The sequence below is a fragment of the Pristis pectinata genome, chromosome 19, assembly GCF_009764475.1.
Source record: "Pristis pectinata isolate sPriPec2 chromosome 19, sPriPec2.1.pri, whole genome shotgun sequence".
NCBI lineage: Eukaryota > Metazoa > Chordata > Chondrichthyes > Rhinopristiformes > Pristidae > Pristis > Pristis pectinata.
The window spans coordinates 42,113,492-42,139,247 of record NC_067423.1 but is presented as its reverse complement, the minus strand read 5'-3'; the positions used below and the strand labels follow the sequence as shown (position 1 = coordinate 42,139,247).

At 49.8% G+C, this 25,756-nt stretch overlaps 1 protein-coding gene across 1 annotated transcript in view; it reads left to right on the top strand.

Moving 5' to 3' along the window:
- Positions 1-2,882: 2,882 nt before the first annotated feature.
- The window catches only part of ntn4 (netrin 4), an 89,329-nt gene continuing 66,455 nt past the window's right edge, over positions 2,883-25,756 (top strand). Inside the window, exons 1-2 of the mRNA XM_052033702.1 lie at positions 2,883-3,079; positions 12,709-13,238. Coding sequence (XP_051889662.1) covers positions 3,016-3,079; positions 12,709-13,238 — 594 coding nt within the window. The 5' untranslated portion in view covers positions 2,883-3,015. The remainder of the gene's footprint in view (positions 3,080-12,708; positions 13,239-25,756) is intronic.

Genomic DNA, 25,756 nt, shown 5'->3' with positions numbered 1-25,756 from the left:
GTTCAGCCTTCATCGTGTCCACACTAAAGCCAAGATCATCCCAAACTTGGAGGCAGACAATGCCCGCGAATGGGCAAACTTGGAGGCCAAGCTCTCACTGCCCTTCACAGAAGCACATGAGAAGGTGGGACTTATATGAAAGCATCTGAAGGACAAAGGCCCTCTCCCAACCTGTCTCTGCCACACATCGCCTTCCAACATCCACGATCCATGATGGAAAAGCTGGGTCCTGGGGCCTCCTCTCAGTGAAGCCGGATCACCACCTCCAGCACTTCTGTCTCACTGCTCTCCTGTCTCACTGTCTCACTCCCTACAGCTGCCCCTCTCCCTCTCTCTCCGTGACTCACTCTGACTCTCTCCCACTCCTCACACTCTCAATCCCTTCTCTCTCTGTCACATCCTCCCCTCTCATCCTCCTGCTTGCCCCACTCTTCCCCCTCCTTATCTCAAACTCTCTCTCTCACACTCTGCCCCACTCCCCTTTTCACTTTCTAACGCATCCTTCACCCCTGCTTTCCTCACCACTCCCTTTCTCTGACCCACTCCACTCTGTTGCCCGCTCTCTCCTCCTATCCCTTCCCTGTTTCACCTTTCTCTCTCCTGACCCCTCTCTCTCTCTCTCGTACTTCTTTCTCTGTCACACTCCTGCCTCGTTCTTCATTTGTTTCTCACTCTCTGGAACGTTAGAGCAGGAGGTCATGCTGGGACGGTATAAAACATTGTTAGGGTGCGTTGGGAGCCCTGCATTCAATGCTATGCACCACACTTCAGGGAGAACGCCGTTGCACTGGAGATGGTGCGGAGAAGGTTTGCAAGGTTGTTGCCAGCTCTTGAAGAAAGACCGCCGAGGTTAGGGTTTCTTTGAACTGGAGGGGAGATTTATCTGAGATGCATAAAATTAAGGTAAGGTATCTTTATTAGTCACATGTACATGGAAACACACAGTGAAATGCATCCTTTGCGCAGAGCGTTCTGGGGGCTAAAGAGGCCTGGACAGTGTGTACAGTGAGTTCTGTTTCCCTTAGCAAGGAGGGGGCAGAGATTATTTCATTAGTGGAAGAAGCATCAGAGGGGAGATGAGGAAATATTTTCACAGGAGGAATGTGGGATTGAAACATTGCTCTAACGAGTGGTGGGGGCAGAATCCTCCCCCGTGTTTAAGAAGTATCTGGTTAAGCTGATGAAGAGCCCAGAGCTGCAAGGCTTTGATGAGCTGAAAGACCTCCAGAGCCGCAACTTTCTGGTTCTGCGTCCAGCTGTTCACCTGGACCTCGTTCTCCTCCTTGCCCCCGCCGTTACTTTTCTGTCATTTTCAGCCGCACTGCCCGTCTCTCTGTCCCCCCCCCCCCCCCCCCCCCCCCAACCCCTTTGACTTTCTCCTGTCTGCCTCTCTGGATGTCACACTCTCTCTCTCTCTCTCTCAGTCCCACTCCTCACTCCTCTGTCTCTCCCACCTCCCTCACTGTGTCGGGCACTCGTGCTGTTCCCCCGCCCGTTCCTTTGCCTCTCCCCCTACCCCCCACCCCCACCCCCGGGCAGCAGAGCGCCGGTGGCCGCAGCCTCTCAGGATTTAACCTCACTCGGGTTAACCCTCCCAGCACGGAAGGTCATTCCCGGAGCCCGGCTGGGATGTTTAACCCGCGGGGGTTGGGGTGTCCCGTTAGCGGGGTGCCAGCGTGGCTCCGGGCGGGTTACATGTCGGTAAAGTTGCCCCCACCCCTCCCGCGGAATTCCCCAGGGTCTGAGATGAAACGACCCGAGTCCCCGTCGACCCGTTAAAGGTGATGCTGCGGGTGACCGGCGCCGGTTGGACACAAGGCTCCGCTCCCGCCGACACCTCACTTCCTTGGCCGCTGTCACAGCACAGACACCCCGGCGCAAGAGCGGAGCCGGGGGTGGGGGGGGGGGGGGGGGGGGGGAGGCAGAGAGGGTGACGGGAGGCGGGGGGGGGGGTGCGAGGAGGCGGACGGAAATAGAGTTGGGGGGGAGATTAATGCGGCGTTGGGGGAGGGTTACAGGTCGGGGTGAGGGATAGAGGGAGAGGGGTAGAGGGAGAGGGATAGAGAGGGATAGAGGGAGAGGGATAGAGGGAGAGGAGTAGAGGGAGGGGGGTAGAGGGAGGGGGTAGAGAGGGATAGAGGGAGAGGGGTAGAGGGAGGGGGTAGAGAGGGATAGAGGGAGAGCGGTAGAGGGAGGGGGGTAGAGGGAGGGGGTAGAGAGGGATAGAGGGAGAAGGATAGAGGGAGAGGGGTAGAGGGAGGGGTAAAGAGGGATAGAGGGAGAGGGATAGAGGGAGAGGGGTAGAGGGAGAGGGGTAGAGGGAGGGGGTAGAGAGGGATAGAGGGAGAGGGGTAGAGAGGGATAGAGGGAGAGGGGTAGAGGGAGAGGGGTAGAGGGAGGGGTAGAGAGGGATAGAGGGAGAGGGATAGAGGGAGAGGGGTAGAGGGAGGGGGTAGAGAGGGATAGAGGGAGAGGGGTAGAGGGAGAGGGGTAGAGGGAGGGGGTAGAGAGGGATAGAGGGAGAGGGGTAGAGGGAGGGGGTAGAGAGGGATAGAGGGAGAGGGGTAGAGGGAGAGGGGTAGAGGGAGGGGGTAGAGAGGGATAGAGGGAGAGGGGTAGAGGGAGAGGGGTAGAGGGAGGGGGTAGAGAGGGATAGAGGGAGAGGGATAGAGGGAGAGGGGTAGAGGGTGTGTGTGTTACACTGATCAATGCAGGGCGCGGAACTTGTGGGAGAGAGGGAGAGGGTGTGGGGAGCCGTGCAGAGGAAGAGGAGGGAGGGAGAGGCGAAGTGTGTAGCGGGAGGAGGAGAGAAGAGCAGCTACAGAGAGAGGGAGGGGGAGCCAGGGAGAGGGAGGGAGGGAGGGAGGGAGCGCTCTGAGCTCCCGGTGCGGGCAGCGGGAGGAGACGGCGGGACGGGGTGGCCCGGCTCCCGGGGCTGTGGGAGATGCTGAACAGAGGCTGAGCCGCCGACTGTCCGTGACTGCGGCGGGGCACGGGCCTCCGCTGGGACCCAGGATGGGCCGGCTGTGGCTGGCCGTCTCCGTGCTCCTGTCCCTGGGCTGCGAGCCCGTGGCTGCCGGTAGGTACTCGCCGAGGGACGGGGCGACCGGGGCAGACGCAGGGGATGGGGAGAGAGAGGCCTCGGTTACAGCGCTGGGCAGCGTTGGCTCCAGCCCTGGGACCTCCGCAGCAGGACGGTTCCTGCCCACCAACAACCCCGCCCGCGGGCTCCCAACCTCGGGCACCGCCGGCTGCCCCACTCCGTGCCCCGGCGTCACCGGGAGACGCTGGACTGCCCAATCCCAGGGCAGGAACTGGACCAGGGAGAGGGCAGACTGCCCAATCCCAGGGCAGGAACTGGACCAGAGAGAGGGCAGACTGCCCAATCCCAGGGCAGGAACTGGACCAGAGAGAGGGCAGACTGCCCAATCCCAGGGCAGGAACTGGACCAGAGAGAGGGCAGACTGCCCAATCCCAGGGCAGGAACTGGACCAGAGAGAGGGCAGACTGCCCAACCCCAGGGCAGGAACTGGACCAGGGAGAGGGCAGACTGCCCAACCCCAGGGCAGGAACTGGACCAGGGAGAGGGCAGACTGCCCAATCCCAGGGCAGGAACTGGACCAGAGAGAGAGAGAGAGAGAGAGAGGGCAGACTGCCCAATCCCAGGGCAGTAACTGGACCAGGGAGAGCAGACTCGCCAGTCTAGAGGGTAGTACCTGAACTGGGGAGAGGAAGTCAGAGAATCACAGGGCTACAGGTGAACCAGGGAGAGAGCAACTTGTCCAATCTGAGGGCAGTAACTGGACTGGGAGGTTGGAACCCATTGCTCAAACCACCCAGTTTCGGGGGACTGGAACTGGGTGAGGGCAACAAGATGACCCATGACAGAGAGAAGGTAACTGCACCAGAGATGACCTATGGCCAAACGAGAGGGACAGTAAGAGAGAGTACTGGACAAACTGAGCTCACTGTGGAGAGGTGTAGGTGAAGAGTGGACAGGTAGAAAAAGTAATTCAGAGAGCCAGTGGACTGATAGCCTTGATCTTTAAGGAGGCTGGAATACAAAACTGTATAAATCTCTGGTGAGACCCCATTTGAATATCATCTCTCAACTCATGGCACTGCAGGTTGGGATTTTATCAGCCTTGGAAGGGATGAGGTGCAGTTTCAATAGAATGATATCCAAGTTAAAGGAGTCAAAATATGATGATACACAGACAAGGTCTTTATATCTGGAAGATTGGTGGTGATCTAAATATTTAAGGTAACTAAAGACCTGTGAGGTGGAAAGGGGGCCTGTTTCCTCTTATGGAGAGGCCAGGCGGTCTTCCCCTGAACATTGGATCTGGGCTGTTAAAGCGATGTCAAGAAGCATCACCTCACTAAAGGTTCATGGAAATTTGGAAATCTTCTGTGGATGGGGATAAACTGAAGGTTTTAAAACTGAGATTGCTAGATTATTTCAGGCACTTTATTTTTAACCTCATGTGGATGCTTCTATCCACGATTGTCTTTGAGGTCATGAATTGCTCCAGTACTAGATAGAATGAAGGTATAGATTGGGTATCGTCTATCCTTATGAAAACAGGTTGAGTTAACTCGGCCTTTTCTCCTTGGAGCAACGGAGGATGAGGGGGGACCTTACAGAGGTATATAAGATGATAAGAGGCATTGATCGTGTGGATAGTCAGGGGTTTTTTCCCAGGGCTGAAATGGTTGCCACAAGTGGACACAAGTTTAAGGTGCTGGGGTGTAGGTACAGAGGAGATGTCAGGGGTAAGTTTTTTACTCAGAGAGTGGCGAGTGCGTGGAATGGGCTGCCGGCAACGGTAGTGGAGGCGGATACGATAGGGTCTTTTAAGAGATTTTTGGATAGGTACATGGAGCTTAGAAAAATAGAGGGCTATGGGTAAGCCTAATAATGTCTAAGGTAGGGACATGTTCGGCACAGCTTTGTGGGCCGAAGGGCCTGAATTGTGTTGTAGGGTTTCTGTGTTTCTATTTCAATGTTAGAATATCTGTGAGGTTCTACGGCAGCAAACTGACTAATCACAGAGAGGCGGTAACAGGTCCAGGGGTAGAAAATCAACCAATTTCAGGGTAATAAAGACTGGACTGTGGGTGGCAAATTGGCCAATCACAAGAAGCTAATACTTTGACCAGGTATAACAAATTGGCCAATCACAGATGGACAGTTACTGTTTTAGCACAGCACGCAGTGTCCACTGAGTGTGCAGGTTGGTGACAAAAGGGGTGCTTTCATTTAAATTATTAATTTGCTAAATTGAGTTTTACTGTTAGATTTTCTTAACCTTGTAGTTTTCACTTGGAGTGGTAAGCTAGTTATAAGCAAGTTGCCAGCTAGAACTGGTTAAATGAATTTACCATCAACTGAAGCAGATCTAATGGTCCCAGGACTATAAATGTGTGGGTTTAGCACTGAGTACCGTGGGTATGGAATATGGACCTTGTGAATATGGGCTTTGGTGAGGCATGGTGTTGAGGTTATAGTTTGCTCCATTTTAAGAGGTCTGCTTCAAAAATTATAACCCACTGTATATAATTAACTATAATTTGAAACTAAATTAGAGACTTAATAAAATTATAATTAACAGGTGTAAACACCCAGTTGATAATTTAATTACTGACTAAATTAACTTGACAAGCATAGCAAGGCAAGGTGCTGTGTTTCTGCTGTAGCTCATGAGGGCTGTTGGGAACCGTGTATCCGTAGGGAGTTGTTGTCACTCAAGGATTTGGCTCGGAGATGATGAGCTGGAGTCTGAGCTGCCATCTTTTGGGGTTGATGGGGAGAAATTAGAGGGACATTTTACTCCAGAAAGCAGGCACACCCCTAACTACAGAATGGACCAAAAGGGACAGGAGGGAATTAGTACTATGAGACGTATAGGGAATCCAGATGTTATTGTTGGAATGGCACTTGTCCAACAGGTACGAGGTTCTTGCAGCCTGTGTGATAGGTAGAGTTTTCAGGGTCGATGAGCAAACTGACCACAGCAGCATGAGACAGGGCACCCTCCATGCTGAGGGAGTGCAAGGAATAAGGCCAATGCAGTTGTGGGCTAGGATAGATATTGTCCTCCATGGTCACCTGTGTGGGTCCCAAAGGTGTTGCTGCCTGCCCAGTGCCAGGGTTGAGGACATCTCCCTGACGCTGGAGAGGAATGTAATGGGAGGGGCAAGATCCAGTCATCATGGTCCATGGGGGATCCAAAGACACTAAGAAGAAAGTTCATCTTCAGGAATGTGTACAGATTAAAAAGCAAAACCACAAAGGTAATAATCTACGGATTACTACCTGAGCAATGTGCAAATGGGCATTGGATTAATAAAATCAGAGAGCTTGTGTTGCTGAAAGACTAGTGCAGGAGAAATGAGGTAAAATAAGCACTTGTCGGCTCTTGGACTGTATTCTTGGACAGAAGAATGAGAGGGAACCTCATAGAAACATTTCAACTGTTGAAAGGACTGGACAGAGTAGATGTGGCTGAGTTGTTTCCTATGGTGGGTGAGTCCAGGATGAGAGGGCACAGTCTTAGAATTAGAGGGTATCCATTTGGAACAGAGATGCAGAGAAATTTCTTTAGCCAGAGGGCCATGGATTTATGGAATTTGTTGCCACATACAGCTGTGGAGACCCAATCATTAGGAGCGTTTAAGGTGGAGATTGATAGGTATCTAATTAGTCAGGGTATCAAGGCAGGGAATTGGGGCTAGATGGGAGAGTAGTTTAGCTCATGGTGAAGTGGCGGAACAGACTCGATGGGCCGAATGGCCTTCTTCTGCTCCTTTTGTCTTGTGATCTTGTGAAAATCACCAGTACTGAGGGAAGAGGGAGCTGTTCCGTCGGGAACATTTGTCTTGGGCTGGGTCCAATGTCCTAGAAAATTAAACGGAGGGGTGGGGCGTTTTGGTAAGCAGAGGTTCGGAAAGCTGGGCACAAAGGACAAATTGTTAGCGCCAGGGAATAAAATGGGAGATGATAACCAGAGAGTGACAGGAAGGGGTGAACGTGCAAACACTAGAGTAAACCTCCAATTAGAGAAGGGGAAAATGGTGCACAGACAAAGACTGAAGGCTCTTTATCTGAATGTGTGCAGAATTCATAACAAGATAAGCAAACTGAAACAGAAATAAATGGGTATTATCTCATAGGCAGTACAGACACATAGAAGCAAAGTGATCAAGTGACTGGTAATAAAGAATGTGATGAAGACGGTAAAGAGAAAGAAGGCTTGGGACCTTAGCAGTTTTAGTTAATTTATTACTCCTGGGTGGTGTGTAGTTTTACATCCATAAATGTGATTGTTTTACTTCACTTCATGGCATCAAAATTCATGCCTAAATCATAATTGCTTTAAAAAAAATGTTAACGTAAGCTTGCATCTTAATTATATTGGTTTGAGTAAATGGACTTTAGTAAGGCATTCGACAAGGCCCCTCGTCATAAGCTGATCTAGAAGATTAAGTCACAAGGGATCCACGGTGACTTGGTAGATTGGATTCAAAATTGGCTTGGCCGTAGAGGACAGAGGGTAGCGGTGGAGGGGTGTGATTCTGACTGGAGGTCTGTGACCGGTGGTGTTCCACAGGGATCAGTGCTGGGACCCCTGCTGTTCGTGATGTATATATAAATGATTCGGACTAAAACGTACTGGGGCTGATTTAGCAAGTCTGCAGCTGACATGAAAATCGGCAGAGTTGCGGATAGTGAGGAAGGTTGTCAAAGGATTCAGCGGCATATAGACCAGCTGGAAATGTGGACGGTGGAATGACAGACGGAGTTTAATCTGGACAAGTGTGAGGTGATGCACTTTGGGGGGTCAAGCGGAAAGTATACAGTAAACAGCAGGGCCCTTAGGAGCATTGATATACTGAGGGATCTTGGGGTGAAGTGAAATAAAACGATCAAATTTATGGTTGTAAAAATACACACCACCCAGGAGTAATGAATTAATTAAAAATCATTCCAAATAAAATTGTTCTTTGTTTCTCCCTCCTGGAGACTGGTTGGTATGCAAACCAGGGTACAGAAAGAGTACAACATTTGGCCTTCTCCCCAATTCAACAATATCGGAACACGGAACATACAACAGTACAGCACAGGAACAGGCCCTTCAGCCCACCATGTCTGTGCCGAACATGATGCTGAATTAAACAAGATCTGGGCTGCCTGCACATGATCCATTCCCTGCATATTCATGTGCCTGTCTAAAAGCCTCGTAAATGCCACTATCATACCTGCTTCCATCGCTACCCCTGACAGCGCATTCCAGGCTCCCAACACTCTCTGTGTAAAAAAAACTTGCCCCACGCATCCCCTTCAAACTTTCCCCCCTCTCACCTTAAATGCACATGTTCTAGTATTTGACATTTCTACCCTGGGAAAGACTCTGACCGTCTGGCCTATCTACGCCCCTCACAACTCCATAAACTCCTATCAGGTCTCTCCTCAGCTGCCGACACTGCGGAGAAAACAACCCAAGTTTGTCCAACCTCTCCTTATAGCTCATATCCTCTAATCCAGACAGCATCCTTGTAAACCTCTTCTGCACCCTCTCCAAAGCTTTCACATCCTTCCTGTAATGGGGCAACCAGAACCGTACACCAAGAGAGGCCTAATGCATCATGACTTCCTGACTCTTATACTCAGTGCCCCGACCAATGAAGGCAAGCATGCTGTATGCCTTCTTTACCACCCTATTTGTGCAGCCACTCTCAGGGAGCTATGAACTTGGACCCCAAGTTCCCTCTGTACATCACTGCTGTTAAGGATCCTACCGTTTACCGTATACTTTCTCCTTACATTTGACCTCCCAAAGACCAACACCTTATATTTGTCCTGTTTAATCTCCATCTGCCACTTCTCTGCCCATATCTGTAACTGATCTACATCCTGCTGTATCCTTTGGCAAACTGCTTCACTGTCCACAACACCACCGATCTTTGTGCCGTCTGCAAACTTACTAAGTCACCCATTGACATTTTCATCCAAGTCATTCAGATGCAGAGTAAAACTCCCTCGACACCGTCCTGTGACCTATTCCCAGGGCAGGGGCAGTGCAGATTAGATACAGAGTAAGGCTGCTGTATACTGCCCCATTATATACTCCAAGGTATGGGTTAGGTACAGAGAAAAGCTCCCTCTGCAACATCCCATCACACACTCCCGGAGTAGGGACAGTGCAGGTTGGATACGGAATAGGGTGGCACAGTGGCACAGCTAGTAGGACCCTGTCTCGCAGCGCCAATGACCCAGGCTCAATCCCAATCCCCAGCGCCGTCCCTGTGATTGGACCCGCCTGCAGCTGTATCATTGGCTGAATCCCACCTTGATGCCACTTCCTCGCACTAACGCAAATTTCCTGCATCTACCCTCTCAAGCGCCACAAGAATGTTTCAATGAGATCATAGAGCCATAGAACAGTACAGCACAATACAGGCCCTTCGGCCCACCATGTTGTGCCGACCTTTAAACCTCACTTAATACTATCTAACCCCTTCCTCCCACATATCCCCCTATTTTAAATTCCTCCATATGCTTATCTAACAATCTCTTGAACTTGACCGATGTACCTGCCTCCACCACCGCCCCAGGCAGCGCATTCCATGCCCCAACCACTCTCCCGGTAAAAAACCTCCCTCTGATATCTTTCTTGAGCTTCCCACCCATTACTTTAAAAGCCATGCCCTCTTGTATTGAGCATTGGTGCCCTGGGAAAGAGGTGCTGGCTGTCCACTCTATCTATTCCTCTTAATATTTTGTACACCTCTATCATGTCTCCCCTCATCTTCCTCCTCTCCAAAGAGTAAAGCCCTAGCTCCCTTAGTCTCTCCTAATAATCCATACTCTCCAAACCAGGCAGCATCCTGGTAAATCTCCTCTGCACCCTTTCCAACGCCTCCACATCCTTCCTATAATGAGGCGACCAGAATTGGACACAGTACTCCAAGTGTGGTCTAACCAGAGTTTTGTAGAGCTGCATCATTACCTCACGGCTCTTAAACTCAATTCCACAATTTACGAAAGCTAACACCCCATAAGCTTTCTTAACCATCCTATCCACCTGTGAGGCAACTTTCAGGGATCTGTGGATATGAACCCCCAGATCCCTCTGCTCCTCCACACTCCCCAGAATCCTGCCATTTACCTTGTACTCCGCCTTGGATACTAGAGGATACTTTTGCTATTGATCTAACACTCCCTTTTACTTCTGTTAGCCAGGGCGGTACCACCTTTACTATTTTGTGTCTTAAGGGTATATCTGTTTGTTGTAAACAAAGTATTATTCTTTACATGTTAGCTACTGCTTGCTCACTTGTCAAAGCTTTTTAACATAGTTTTGCAATCTACCGTTGCTAAATCATGTCTCATCCTTCTGTAATTTGCTTTATTTACATTTAGGCCCTGGTTTTAGATTAAACTAAATCATTTTCAATCTAAAAAACACTTAAGGGAAGAGGTTTTATAGTATGATAGAATTTCAGAGTTCTACTGCTATGACTCTTACCAAAAGGCTACCTAACTTTAAGATTATTAATTAACAATTTCTCACTGCAAAATATTCGATCTAAATTACCCTGTACTTGGTTCCTTAGCTCCTCCGGTTTCCTGATTTGTACTATCCCCGTCATTATCACTAGTGTTTGGGGGCCTTTAGGCAACTCCCACCAACGTTTACTGCCTCTTGCTGTTCAATAGCTCAAGCCAAACTAATTCAACTTGGAGTTGTACAGTGTGGAAACAGATCCTTCAACTCTGTGCTGACCAGGAAGCATCCAACTACACTAATCCTATCACTTGCATCCTATCTCTCAAACTCCCCCCTCCCCTCGAAACAATTCTCCTGCCACCCACTACATCAGAGGCAACTTACAGCGGCCAATTAACCCACAAACCTGCACGTTTTAAGGATGTCAGAGGAAACCAGAGCAACCCCGGATGACCTACGCAATCAGAGGGAGAGCTTGCAAATTCCACACAGACAGCAGTGGAGGCTGCAATCAAATCTGTGTCATGCAGTCACAGGGTCATACAACACAGAAACAGGCCTTTCGACCCAACTGGTCAATGCTAAACAAGATTTGCATCTAAGCCAGTCTCATTTGCCCGCATTTGGCCCATATCCCTTGTAACCTTCCCTATCCATGTTACTGGCTGAGTACCTTTCAACTGTTGTTAATGTACCTGCCTCAACCGCTTCCTCTGGCAGTTCATTCCATATACTGACCACCCTCTGGGTGAAGATATTGCCTCTCAAGTTCCCATTAAATCTCTCCCCTCTCACTTTTAACTTATGCCCTCTAGTTCTTAATTCCCCAACCCTGGGGAAAAGACTGTGCGCATTTGCTCTATCTATGCCCCTCATGATTTTATACACCACCTGTAAGATCGCCCCTCATTCTCCTACAATCCAGTGAAAAAAGTCCCGACCTGCTCAACCTCTCTCCTTAACTCAGTCCCTCGAGCCCTGGCAACATCCTCATAAATCTCCCCTGGGAGGTGGGTAGGGAGAGGGAGGGGGAAGGGAGGGGAGGGGAGGGGAGGGGAAGGGAAGGGAGGGGAGGGGAAAGGGAGGTGAGGGGAGGGGAATGGAGGGGAGGGGAAGGGAAGGGAAAGGAGGGGAGGGGAGGGGAGGGGAAGGGAGGGGAGAGAAAAGGGAGGGGGGGAAAGGGAGGGGAGGGGAGGGGAAGGGAAGGGAGAGGAGGGGAGGGGAAGGGAGGGGAGGGGAAAGGGAGGGGAGGGGAAGGGAGGGGAGAGAAAAGGGAGGGGAGGGAAAGGGAAGGGAGGGGAGGGGAGGGGAGGGGAAAAGGAGAGGGAGGGGAAGGGAATGGAGGGGAAGGAAGGGAGGGGAAGGGAGGGGAGGGGAAGGGAGGGGAGGGGAAGGGAGGGGAGGGGAGGGGAAGGGAGGGGAGGGAAGGGAGGGAAGCAGAGAGAAGGGAGGGGAGGAGAGGGGAGGGGAAGGGAGGGGAGGGAAGTGGAGGGGAGGGGAAGGGAGGGGAGGAGAGGGGAGGGGAGGGGAAGGGAGGGGAGGAGAGGGGAGGGGGGGAGGGGAGGAGAGGGGAGGGGAAGGGAGGGGAGGGGAGGGGTAGGGAGGGGAGGGGAGGGAAGTGGAGGGGAGGGGAAGGGAGGGGAGGGAAGTGGAGGGAAGGGGAAGGGAGGGGAGGGGAGGTGTGTGCGGGGAGGGGAGGGGAGGGGAGGGGAGGTGTGTGCGGGGAGGGGAGGTGTGTGCGGGGAGGGGAGGAGAGGGGAGGGGAGGTGTGGGCGGGGAGGGGAGGGGAGGGGAGGGGAGGGGAGGGGTGGGCTGTGCGGGGAGGGGAGGGGAGGGGAGGGGAGGGGAATGGCATCTTTCCTGCAGCAGGAGAGGTGGTGGGAAGCAGATCCAATTGTACCATCTCAGAGGAGTTTAGACAGCACATGAACAGGCAGGGAATGGAGGGATGCAGACCACGTGGGATTAATTTAAATTGGCATCATGGTCAGCATAGACACGCTGGGCCAAAGGGCCTGTTCCTGTGCTGTACTGTTCTATGAGTGAGATAGATGCTGATCTTTTTTGAGGTAGTTCTGTTCCCTCTCTTTTGAGTACAGCAGGAACGTTTGACAGTTACCTTGGGTGCCGGCCGTCGACGGTTGCCGGGGTGTGTTGGGTGCTGACAGTAACCCGGGCTACCGTCTGTTTGCAGGACCGTCAGACTTGCCCGGGGTGAGGCGGCACTGTCAGTCTGGAGCCTGCAACCCCCGCCTGGGCAACCTGGTGATAGCCAGGCAGCTGAAGACCACCTCCACCTGCGGCAACCACTCCGCCGAGCTCTTCTGCTCCTACGCCGGCCCGGGCTGCGAGGCCGCCGCCGAATGCGGCAAGTGTAGCGCCGGCCGGAGCCGCCGCCACTCCCACCGGCCAGCCGCCATGACCGACTCCTCGTTCCGCTTTCCCAGCACCTGGTGGCAGTCAGCTCAGGGGAGTCACAGGGAAACCATCCAGTTGGACCTGGAGACCCAATTCTACTTCACGCACCTCATCATGATCTTCAAGTCCCCCCGGCCTGCTGCGATGGTCCTGGAGAGATCTCAAGACTTTGGTTTGACCTGGAAACCATATAAGTATTTTGCCCGGAACTGCAGTGACACCTTTGGGCTGCCGGATGACCTCCACTGGCCTGGGGCAGTTTGTACGTCCAGATATTCTGATCCATTCCCTTGTACCCGAGGAGAGGTAAGGGCATTACGGTAACTAGATAGATTTAGATATCTTTATTAGTCACATGTACATGGAAACACACAGTGAAATGCATCTTTTGCGTAGAGTGTTCTGGGGGCAGCCCGCAAGTGTCGCCACGCTTCCGGCACCAACATAGCATGCCCACAACTTCCTAACCCATACATCTTTGGAATGTGGGAGGAAACCGGAGCACCCGGAGGAAACCCACGCAGACACGGAGAACGTACAAACTCCTTACAGACAGCGGCCAAGATTGAACCCGAGTCGCTGGCGCTGTAAAGCTTTACACTAACCGCTACACTACCGTGCCTGCCTCCGCTACACTACCATGCCTTCCCCCACTACACTACCGTGCCTGCCCACTTTCATTGATGTGGGCCACAAGTTGGTGGCTGTACCTGGAGTCTTTGCTGGTACTCGCATCAAGTTCAAGTTTATTGTCATCGACAGACACACAGGGGGTAGAAATGCCATGAAAATTCGCTTTTATAAACAGCAGCACAGTACGTTACAAGACGAGGACAAACATAAGTTAACATAACTTTAAATTGACATTAATTATACATCAGCAAATTACACCTAAATTATACGTGAGTCACGCAGCACAGAAGCAGGCCCTTCGGCCCAACTGGTCCATGCTGACCAAGATGCCCCACCCAAGCTCGTCCCATTTGCCAGCGTTTGGCCCATAACCTTCTAGACCTTTCCTATCCACGTACCTGTCCCACTGTCTTTTAAAAGTTGTTATTGTACTTGCCCCAACCACTTCCTCTGGCAGCTCGTTCCAAATACTTGGTGTAAAAAAAAGTTGCCCCTCAGGTTCCTATTAAATCTTTCCCCCCCTCACCTTAAACCTATGCCCACTAGTTCGTGATTCCCCAACCCTGGGAAAAAGACTGAGTGCATTCACCCGATCTATACCCCTCGTGATTTTACACACCTCTATAAACCAATACCAATACCTCTCAGTTTCCTATGCTCCAAGGAATATCAGTATCCCATTTAAATAAGTTCCATTTTTATAGCACCTTTTACGTCCTCTGGATATCCCAGAGTGCTGCACAGTCAATGAATATCTCTTTAACATTGTGGTAATGTAGGGAAACAAAGCAGTTCATTTGTGTACAGTAAGATCCCACAATCTCTTGCACAGTGTTGGAGATGGTGGAGCTGTTGCCTCAGCGACCCAGGTTCAATCCTGACCGCGGATGCGGTCCGTGTGGAGTTTGCATGCTCTCCCTGTGTCCGCGTGGGTTTCCCCCGGGTGCTCAGCATTTTTCTCACACTCCAAAGGTGTGCAGATTGATAGGTTAATTGGCTTGCTGTAGATTGTCCCTAGAGGGTAGGTGAAAGGCAGAATCTGGGGAGAGTTGATGGAATGTGGGGAGAATAAAATGGGATTGAGTAGCATTAGAGCAACAGGGTGTTTGTTGATTGGTGTGGATTTGGTTTACTGGCCTGTTGCCCTGATGTATGACCCTCTCTGATTCTATTAATGACCATTTAAGCTGGCCTTTTGATGGTTTTTGTCAAGGACAAACGTTTGCTTTTAACGTTCCCTTGCTCTCCTTTGAATGTTGCTGGGGGATTTTCCACAACCACATCAACATAGCTTGAGCGAGCTCGGGCTTTTCTCTTTGGAGAGGAGGAGGATGAGATGTGACTTGATAGAGGTGTACAAGATGATAAGAGGCATAGATCGAGCAGACAGTCAGAGACTTTTTCCCAGGGCGACAATGGCTAACACAAGGGGGCATAATTTTAAGGTGATTGGGGGAAGCAATAAGGGGGATGTCAGGGGTAAGTTCTTTACACAGAGAGTGGTGGGTGCGTGGAACGCACTGCCGGCAGAGGCTGTTGAGGCAGTTATATTAGGGACATTTAAGAGGCTCTTAGACAGACACATGAATGATAGAGAAATGGAGGGCTATGTGGGAGGGAAGGGTTAGATAGATCTTAGAGCAGGATAAAATCTCGGCACAACATCGTGGGCCAAAGGGCCTGTACTGTGCTGTAATGCTCTGTGTTCTTTGTTCTCAGTCAAAGGATGACACCACCAACGGTGCAGCAGTCTCTCAGTGCTGGACCAGAATGTTAGCTTAAGTTGTGGGTTCAAGTCTGGAGTGATGCTTGGACCCACCTAAATGAAGTAAAGTAAAATGCTGACAGTCCAAACAACTAGTTTATCAATAACAAGTCAACAGTAGGTACATTTGTAACAGCACAGTAGCCCAAAAAATGTACACCTATGATATCTATATTGGTCAAATCACTCTGTATTGGGAATGGCATATTGAACAGCTGTAACTTCCAACAGGAATCCATGCTGGGTGGCTGTACTTTGAGTCTTTGTTTAATAGAAGTTCCATCCTTATAGCAGCTTTAGGTGTCCTAAAGCATGGGTAGTGTAGCGGTTAGCATAACGCTATTACAGTGCCAGCGACCCGGGTTCAATTCCAGCCGCCGTCTGTGAGGAGTTTGTACATTCTCCCCGTGTCTGCGTGGGTTTCCTCCGGGTGCTCTGGTTTCCTCACACATTCCAAAGACATACGGGTTAGGAAGTTGTGGGCATGCTATGTTGGCAATGGAAGTGTGGCGACACTTGCGGGCTGCCCCCAGAACACTCCACGCAAAAGATGCATTTCACTGTGTGTTTCGATGTACATGTGACTAATAAAGACACCTTATCTTACTTCAGGAGTGTAACCCCTGCTGGATTGTTAGGGAATGGTACATCTCATTTGAACACAGAAAGATCCCATAAACTGCTGCATTATAAGTTACCACTTAAAAAGCTCGTTCTGACAAAATATTACTTTTGGGCTACTATACTGTTACAAATGTACGTGTTGTGGACTTGTTATTGTTAAACTAATTATTTGGAATGTATAAGACAAGATATTTTAAGATGTTTATTTATTAGTCATATGTACATCGAAACATACAGTGAAATGCATCTTTTTGCGTCACTGAGAATATGCTGGGGGCAGCCTGCAAGTGTCGCCACTCTTCCAGCGCCAACATAACATGCCCACAACTTCCTAACCCGTACGTCTTTGGAATGTGGGAGGAAACTGGAGCACCCGGAGGAAACCCACGCAGACACGGGGAGAACATACAAACTCCTTACAGGCAGCAGCGGGAATTGAACCCGGGTCGCTGGCACTGTAATAACGTTACGCTAACCACTATGCTACATGAGAGTAATTCTTTATTTGCTGCAGTTCCCAGATGCGAATAATGACTGAGCAGTGTAAGTAGGTGGTTGTCAGTCTGTGCAGACTCGGGCTGAAGGGTCTGTTTCTGTGCTGTATCCCTCTATAACTCTACGGAGCAGTGACCCTTCCATCACTTCTCTGAGCTCAGAGCCAACATGAGTAGAATGTGGGAGACATTATTATTTTGGACAGGTCAGATTTGCTTTCCTTAAATAGAAGGTACACGACAGTCAGCATTCCATCTTCATTAGGGGGGAATAAGAAGGAGAGACAGTTACAACAACTTCTTTCCAAAGGGACAGTAAGTAAACAAGACTTCTAGTTTCTTCTATATTTAATAAGTTGCAACATAATAGGCTTCGTCAAGATTGAAAGCATTGGAACAAAAGGGATGAGGCGGTATGGATAGAAAATTAGCTGAGTAACAGGAAACAGAAATGGCAATGAAAGGTTGTTTTCATACTGAAGGGAAGTTTACAATGAAGTTCCCACAGGGTTGGTCCTGGGACCATTGTTTTCCTGAAACTACAACAATAGCTTGGATCTGGGTATGAAGGGCACAATTTCTTAATACAGGCCGTCATCTGAAAATGAATGGGTTCCATTTTTAGACATCCTTAAGTCGATTTTGTCTATAAGATGGAAAATACAAAAAAAAGCTCGACATGGTAACCAACACCTCCACAGTTTTGTAATGAATGGCATCAAAAGGACATACGACTGATAAGAAAGAACAATTACTAAAATTGGAGAGAGAGAGAGGAAACTGGGAATGAATGTATGTACGTTGGACTTTTGAATTAATTTCTATTATGGGAGCTCTTTTGAATGTGGAGGCGTCTGTAAGTTGGGTGTTGGTAACCTGGGGACAGCCTGTATGCAGATGACTCAAAACCTGGAGGAACAGTGAACTGTGAGGTTGGTCGTAGACTTCAAAGAGATAAATTCAGGCTGGTGAAACAGGCAGATGAAGGTTTAAGCTGAGAAATACGAAGTGTTGCATTTTGGCAATATTGGGAAAGGGTGAAAGAACGGAAAAATCGGTGGGTGTTTATGCAAAGTTAGTTGAAAGTGACAGGCAGTTTGAGAAACTGATTTAAAAAGCAAATGAGACCCTGAGCTTTATAAACAAGAGCTACAAGATCTAGGGTAGCATGATGGACCTTTATAAAACGGTTGGGCCACGACGGAACTGTTCTGTCTATTTCTGGGCACCTCTCTTTGGGGAAGGTGTAAAGGCTGTAGAGAAGGTGTGGAAGAAACATCAAAGTGATTCGAAGGATGAGGGACTTTAGTTCTGTGGACGGACTGGAGAAGTTGGGACAGAGGAGGTTGCAAGAGGATCTGATAAGATCAGATATCTTTAATAGTCAGATATACATCGAAACAGACAGTGAAATGCATCTTTTGCGTACACTGTCCTGGGGGCAGCCCACAAGTGTCGCCACACTTCCGGCGCCAACATAGCACGCCCACAACTTCCTAACCCGTACGTCTTTTGGAATGTGGGAGGAAACTGGAGCATTCGGAGGAAACCCACGCAGACACGGGGAGAACGTACAGACTCCTTATAGACAGCGGCCGGATTTGAACCCGGGTCGCTGGCTCTGTAATAGCGTTGTGCTAACCGCTACACTACCGTGCCTGCCAGAGGTATTTAAAGTCATGAAGAATAGAGATAAACTGCTCACACTGGTAACGGGTCAGGCACGAGGGGGCACTGAATGAAAGTATGAGACATAAGTACGAAAAGTGAGAAGTCTTTTTGCACAGTGAGTGATGAGTCAGGAATACATTGCCAGAGGCAGTAATGGAGGCAGATACAATTGCAGTGTTCAAAATACTATTGGATAAAGATCTGTAAGAATAGAATTCGCAGGACTACAGGGAGAGGAATGGGCGGTGGGACAGGTTGGATTGCTCTTACAGGTGGCCAGTATGGATTTGTTGGGCCAAATGGCCTCCTTCCATGGAAATTAAGAAAAGCTGCAGATGCTAGAAATCTGAAATAACAACAGGAAATGCCGGTAAAAACTCGGCAGGTCAGGCAGCAGCTGTGGAGAGAGAAACAGTTAATGTTTCAAGTTAAAGATCCCTCATCAGAACTGAGAAAGAAAGAAGGCAGGTTAATCTGGATGGGCTGAGCGTTTGATGTCTCTGGGCCTGTACTCGATGGAGTTCAGAAGGATGAGGGGGGATCTCACTGAAACCTACTGGATACTGAAAGGCCTGGATAGAGTGGATGTGGAGAGGATGTTTCCATTAGTGGGAGAGTCTAGGATCTGAGGGCACAGAATAAAGGGATGTCCCTTTAAAACTGAGATGAGGAGGAATTTCTTCCTTTAAAACTAAGATGAACTGGTGAATCTGTGGAATTCTTTGCCACAGAGGCCTGTGGAGGCCAAGTCATTGGGGTGTATTTAAGGCAGGGATTATTAGGTTCTTGATTGGTAAGGGGGTTAAGGGTTACGGAGAGAAGGCGGGAGACTGGAGTTGAAAAAGATCAGCCGTGACTGAACGGCGGAGCAGACTCGATGGGCTGAATGGCCTAATTCTGCTCCTGTATCTCATGGTGGGGCGGGGCAGTGAGTGGGACAAAGGAAATGCCTGTAATAGGATGCAATGCTGGACAGTCATCAAGTGGATGTCGAGCCCTTTCACCTGTGTAATGTGCTGCTAATGTTGCAAAGTCTGGGTGATGTACAGTCTGGCTTACTGGGATGTACTGAGCAGGTCAGAGTATACAAACAGAGAGAAAAGAAAGGAGGGATGACCTCTACAGTCCGTCACTCCTGGTACAGTCGGCCAGTCCTGGTAGAGTTGGCCAGTCCTGGTACAGTCAGCCACTCCTGGTACAGTTGACAACCCCTGGTACAGTTGGCCAGACCTGGTACGGTCAACCACTCCTGGTACAGTTGGCCAGTCCTCGTACAGTCGGCCAGATCTGGTACAGTCAGCCACTCCTGGTATAGTCGGCCACTCCTGGTAGAGTTAGCCAGTCCTGGTACAGTCAGCCACTCCTGGTACAGTCGACAACCCCTGGTACAGTCGGCCAGACCTGGTACAGTCGACAAACCCTGGTACAGTCAGCCACTCCTGGTACAGTCGGCCAGTCATCGTACAGTCGGCCACTCCTAGTACAGTCAGCCACTCCTGGTACAGTCGACAACCCCTGGTACAGTCAGCCAGACCTGGTACAGTCAGCCACTCCTGGTACAGTCGGCCACTCCTGGTAGTGACAGAAAGAAAGAGCAAGTTGTGAAGCTGGAGAATTCAACACTGACTCCTACAGGCTGCAGCGTGTTCAGATGACAAGTGAGGTGTTGTATCTCGAGCCTTTTCAGAGGCTGAGGGACGACCTGAGAGAGGTATATAAAGTTATAATAGGCAGAGATAGGGTAGATAGTCAGAGCCTTTCTCCCAGGGTGGAAGTGCTAAATACTAGAGGGCATAGCTTTACAATGAGAAGGGGGAAGCTTAAGGGAGATTTACGTGGCAGGTTATTTACACAGAAAGTGGTAGATGCCAGGGGAGGTGGTAGAAGCTGATACAACAGCAATGTTTAAGAGGCATTTAGCCAGACATATGAACATGCAGGGACTGAAGGGATAGGGACCACGTGCAGGCAGAAGTGCAATTTAAGTTGGCGTCATGGTCGGCACAGACACTGTGGGCCGAAGGGCCTGTTCCTGTGCTGTACTGCTCTATGTTCCATGTTGTTCTGTTCAGCCTCATTATAGCAGTGCAGGAGATCACAGGTGCTTCAGCCGATCGTCATTTGGTCCTCCGATGTGGAGAAGCCACCTTGTGAACACCGGATGCAGTGTGCTGGATTGTAAGTGAATCGCTTCTTCACCTGGAAAGACAGGTTGGGATCGCTGGATGGTGTGAGAAAGGACAGTTGTGATGCACCTCCTGCTGCTGCGTGAGGAAGTGCCTGATGATGGGGAGAGAGTCATAGAGAGAGTGACCCCTCTGAAGTGCTGAAAGGTGAGGGGAGGGGAAATATAGCTGACCCCATGTGTTACAGCAGTTTGGGTTAATGGAAATTCTCTCTTACCAAATTCGTAAATCACTACAAAAATATCTGAGATACAGAATAAAAATTCGCTCTCAGGGAACAGATGCAAAATTTTATTTTCAACTCACATTTCTTGATGCACGTGCAGATGATGTGGCTTCGCGTTACAATCGCGATACAGGCGGTTTTCTGGGAAAACAATCCCCCCCCCCCCCCCCCCCCAGTGCAGAGGTCGCCTATATGTGGTTTTTTTTGGAGCCGGCGGAAATTATGAAAGGTGATCCTATTGAACGTGGAGGCTGGTGCGGTGGATAGTGGGGACCAGGAGGGGAGAGGGTGAGAGCAGAGCTACGGGAGAAAGATGAGACATAGTCGAGAACTCTGTCCACGGTGGTAGAAGAGGAGCCATGGATGAGGAAGAGGGAAGGCATTTCAGAGGCATCTGTGTATGGTCTCCTTCCATTCTGTGACACATAACAACTGTGATACTGAGGACCACTTATGGTAGAAGATGCTGAATTGCTATAACTGGGTGTACAGTATTGTAGAGAATGATTTACCAGACTAGTAATGCAGAAACCTAGACATGATCTGGAGAAACCAGCTCAGATAACCATAGATATGTTCCATCGCGAAGGTGAGGGAAATTAAATCAGTTTAATAAATAATATTGGAATTAAAAACCTAGTTTCATCAATGATTATCATAAGATAAGATATATTTATGAGTCACATGTACATCGAAACACACAGTGAAATAAACCTGTTGCGTAGTGTTCTGGGGGCAGCCCGCAAGTGTCGCCATGCTTCTGGCGCCGATATAGCATGCCCACAACTTCCTAACCCGTACGTCTTTGGGATGTGGGAGGAAACCGGAGCACCCGGAGGAAACCCAGGCAGACACAGGGAGAACATAGAAACTCCTTACAGACAGCAGCCGGATTTGAACCCAGGTCACTGGTGCTGTAATAGCGTTACGCTAACCGCTACACCACTGTGTCTGCAGTATCAAAGCTATTTTCCTCTAGACAGCTGGGGTGTTGTCTGGTTCCGTAACCTTTGCTGTGTCCCGAATTATCAGCATTTCTTGATCTCACCTGGATTGAATCAAATTGGTTGGAGACCAGCTTCGGAGATGTTGGGATCTCGGGATGGATCACCCACCCTGCACTTCTGGCTGAAGACGGTTGCAATGCTCCAGCCTTTTCTCTAGCACACATGACCTGAGCCCCACCTTTGTTGAGGATGGGGATATTCTCAGAGCTTCCTCCTATTAGTTATTTAATTGCCCAGCACCATTCATGACCAGATGTGGAGAGCACTGCAGAGCTCTGATCTCATCTATTGGTTATGACATTGCTTTGCTAAACTGTTTTTTTGCCGTTTAACAACTTTGAAAGATTGACGGCGTCTTCCGAACCCCTCATTAAAACCAGGGGTTGGTTGCTTAGCTTGATTGTAGGGATTCTGGTCGCCTCATTATAGGAAGGATGTGGAGGCGTTGGAAAGGGTGCAGAGGAGATTTACCAGGACGTTGCCTGGATTACAGAGTATGGATTATGAGGAGAGACTAAAGGAGCTAGGGCTTTACTCATTGGAGAGAAGGAGGATGAGGGGAGACATGATAGAGGTGTACAAAATATTAAGAGGAATAAATAGAGTGGACAGCCAGCGCCTCTTTCCCAGGGCACCAATGCTCAATATAAGAGGGCATGCCTTTAAAGTAATGGGTGGAAGTTCAAGGGAGATGTTAGAGGGAGGTTTTTCACCCAGAGAGTGGTTGGTGCATGGAATGCGCTGCCTGGGGTGGTGGTGGAGGCTGATACATTGGTCAAGTTCAAGAGATTGTTAGATAGGCACATGGTGGAATTTAAAATAGGGGGATATGTGGGAGGAAGGGGTTAGATAGTCTTAGGCGAGGTTTAAAGGTCGGCACAACATGGTGGGCCAAAGGGCCTGTATTGTGCTGTATTGTTCTATGGTTCTATGATTGTATGGATATGTCAGGCCATTTTGCAGTCTAATATGGAATGCTTTGCTGCTAACCACTGATCACCCACAGTGCCTCATGGATGCCCAGTTTTGAGCTGCTAGATCCATCTTGTATAATATAATATTATATAATATAATGCATATTGTATTCAGCACAAGACAGTTGAGGGTACCTCATTAGCGTGAAGAAGGAATTTTGTCTCTACAGGACCTATGCAATAGGAGTCCTACTAACACTGTTTCAACACACCACCGTCGAGATGAGAATTCTAATGCCGAGACACTGTAACTGAGCAACTGGCAGCTGCATACGTGGTGCCTTTATAATCTTGTTTCTCTGCGCTCGGCTGACTGTGGCTTTTACACAGAACCCCAGCTCCTGCTCCGGGATGGAATCTGTTCGTGTTTCTGCTCAGGAGTCTTCCCATTTCTTCTCCCAGTGGAGAAACCCCGGGGGTCAGGGGCATTCTTTCCCACTCTCTTTGTATCAGCCCTTGTCCTTCCCTTACCCGGAACACAGGAACCGGTCACAGGTCAGCACAGGGCTGCGCTTATATATCCCCTGGAAGTTCAGTCTTCAAAGATGAAATATTAGTTTGGAGGTCAGGGACACTGGCCTAAGTTCTCAACTATGCAAGGAGAAGAGCAAAGGGTGAGAGAGAATTGTATCGTCAAAATCAAGAGTGCAATAGATATTAGATATTTATTTATTAGTCACATGTACATCGAAACACACAGCGAAATGCATCTTTTTGCATTGCTAAGAATGTGCTGGGGGGCAGCCTGCAAGTGTCGCCACTCTTCCGGCGCCAACATAGCATGCCCACAGCTCCTAACCCGTACGTCTTTGGAATGTGGGAGGAAACCAGAACACCCGGAGGAAACCCACGCAGACACGGGGAGAACGTACAAACTCCTTACAGGCAGCGGCGGGAATTGAACCCAGGTCACTGGTGCTGTGATAGCGTTACGCTAACTGCTATGCTACCGTCCCTCTTTCAGTATAACTCAGCCAAACACGTATCAGTATAAACACAGGCCATGTTCCAGGGTTTTCATGTACAATTCTTTGTGACCTTTCAAAGCCTCCAGAACACACATGAGATGTCTGAAGATAATAGAACTATTCGTCTCAGACCGGAACTGCTTGGGGATCTGGTTTGATGGCCGTATCTGGATATTGGATATAGGAAAGAGTCTGAAAGGTGATTCTGCATCCAGAGAGCTCCTGTCCCAATAGTTACACTGAGGGCAGAGAGAGCCCAGGTGGCTGTAAGCACACCATCTCAGCACTTATATGAACTCCAGGTGGGTTGGAAAGTACGCAGGACAGCCAAGGTCCGTTTGTTGCGGCACTGAGGTTGCTGCTCCTGCCATGTCAGTCCCCTGCAATGCCCAAGTAACCTCCTTCCCTGGGAATCCTGCTTCCCTCTGGATATCCCTTGGCACTGGCACTGAGTTTGGAATTGCATTGCAACATCTACAACGCTGGGAAGCAGAAATCCCTTTGAAGCCACAGTCCCAGTGAGTCAGATGGACTAGGATCTGGAACGTGAAACATTAATTGTTTCTCTTCCCACAGACGCTGCCTGACCCACTGAGTATTTCCAACATTTCCCGTTTCCATTTCAGATTTCCAGCATCTGCTTTTTGCTTTGATTTTCCTTGACTAGGATTATCCTTGGTTTCCGTCCATTCTGAGTGATCCTCCACCCACTAGTTACGTTCATGCCCCAGCAGGTCCATGCTGGTGTTCTGCTGACGCGAGCATCTCCTGCCCGTCTTTATGTCTCCATGTTAACGTGATCCTTTCGTTGCTTTCTCCTTGCTTCCTGAGCTTCTCCCGAAATCTCTGCATGGCAACTGCCTCCACAATCAACCTTGCTCCACATTCCCTCTGCATAAAGGAATTCGCTTGTGTAATGGCTCCAAGTTTTGGAAACAGTCCACTCTTTTATACTCGTTGAGAATTTGAAAACGATCCCTCAATCATCCAGTCAACTCGCCCTCAGGCAAACTTCTCTGTTCCAGAGTTGGCACCAGCCTGATCAATCCCTTATGCCTGAGGTCCGGAGCTTATACGCATCTCTGAGTCGTCACCTGTCGGCTCATATCATCGAAAGATGCTAGAAATTGAACTCCCCAAACCATGTCAACGTAATCAATTCCGAAAGAAGACACATCCTGTTATGAGGAATCCCAAGTGTTCAGGACACTGAGTAACCACGATGTAGATTTGATCCTGTTGAATGGTGGACAAGATGCTCAATGATGATCCTCATCGATCTGGGGACTTGTACTTAGTCCCCACCAAAGTCCAAACACACCCCGATCTCCCAGAGTGATCCACACATCCCGATCTCCTGGCAGTGATGCACACATCCCGATCTCCCAGAGTGATCCCCACATCCCCATCTCCTGGCAGTGATGCACACATCCCGATCTCCCAGAGTGATCCCCACATCCCCATCTCCTGGCAGTGATGCACACATCCCGATCTCCCAGAGTGATCCACACATCCCCATCTCCTGGCAGTGATCCCCACATCCCCATCTCCTGGCAGTGATCCCCATATCCCAATCTCCTGGCAGTGATCCACACATCCCGATCTCCCAGAGTGATTCACACATCCCAACCTCCCGGCAGTGATGCACACATCCCGATCTCCCAGAGTGATTCACACATCCCAACCTCCCGGCAGTGATGCACACATCCCGATCTCCCAGAGTGATCCACACATCCCAATCTCCCGGCAGTGATCCACACATCCCGTTCTCCCAGAGTGATCCACACATCCCAATCTCCTGGCAGTGATGCACACATCCCGATCTCCCAGAGTGATCCACACATCCCCATCTCCTGGCAGTGATCCCCACATCCCGATCTCCTGGCAGTGATGCACACATCCCCATCTCCTGGCAGTGATCCCCACATCCCAATCTCCTGGCAGTGATCCACACATCCCGATCTCCCAGAGTGATTCACATATCCCAACCTCCCGGCAGTGATGCACACACCTCGATCTCCCAGAGTGATCCACACATCCCGATCTCCTGGCAGTGATGCACACATCCCGATCTCCCAGAGTGATCCACACATCCCAATCTCCTGGCAGTGATCCCCATATCCCAATCTCCTGGCAGTGATGCACACATCCCGATCTCCCAGAGTGATCCACACATCCCAATCTCCCGGCAGTGATCCACACATCCCGTTCTCCCAGAGTGATCCACACATCCCAATCTCCCGGCAGTGATTCACACATCCCGATCTCCTGGCAGT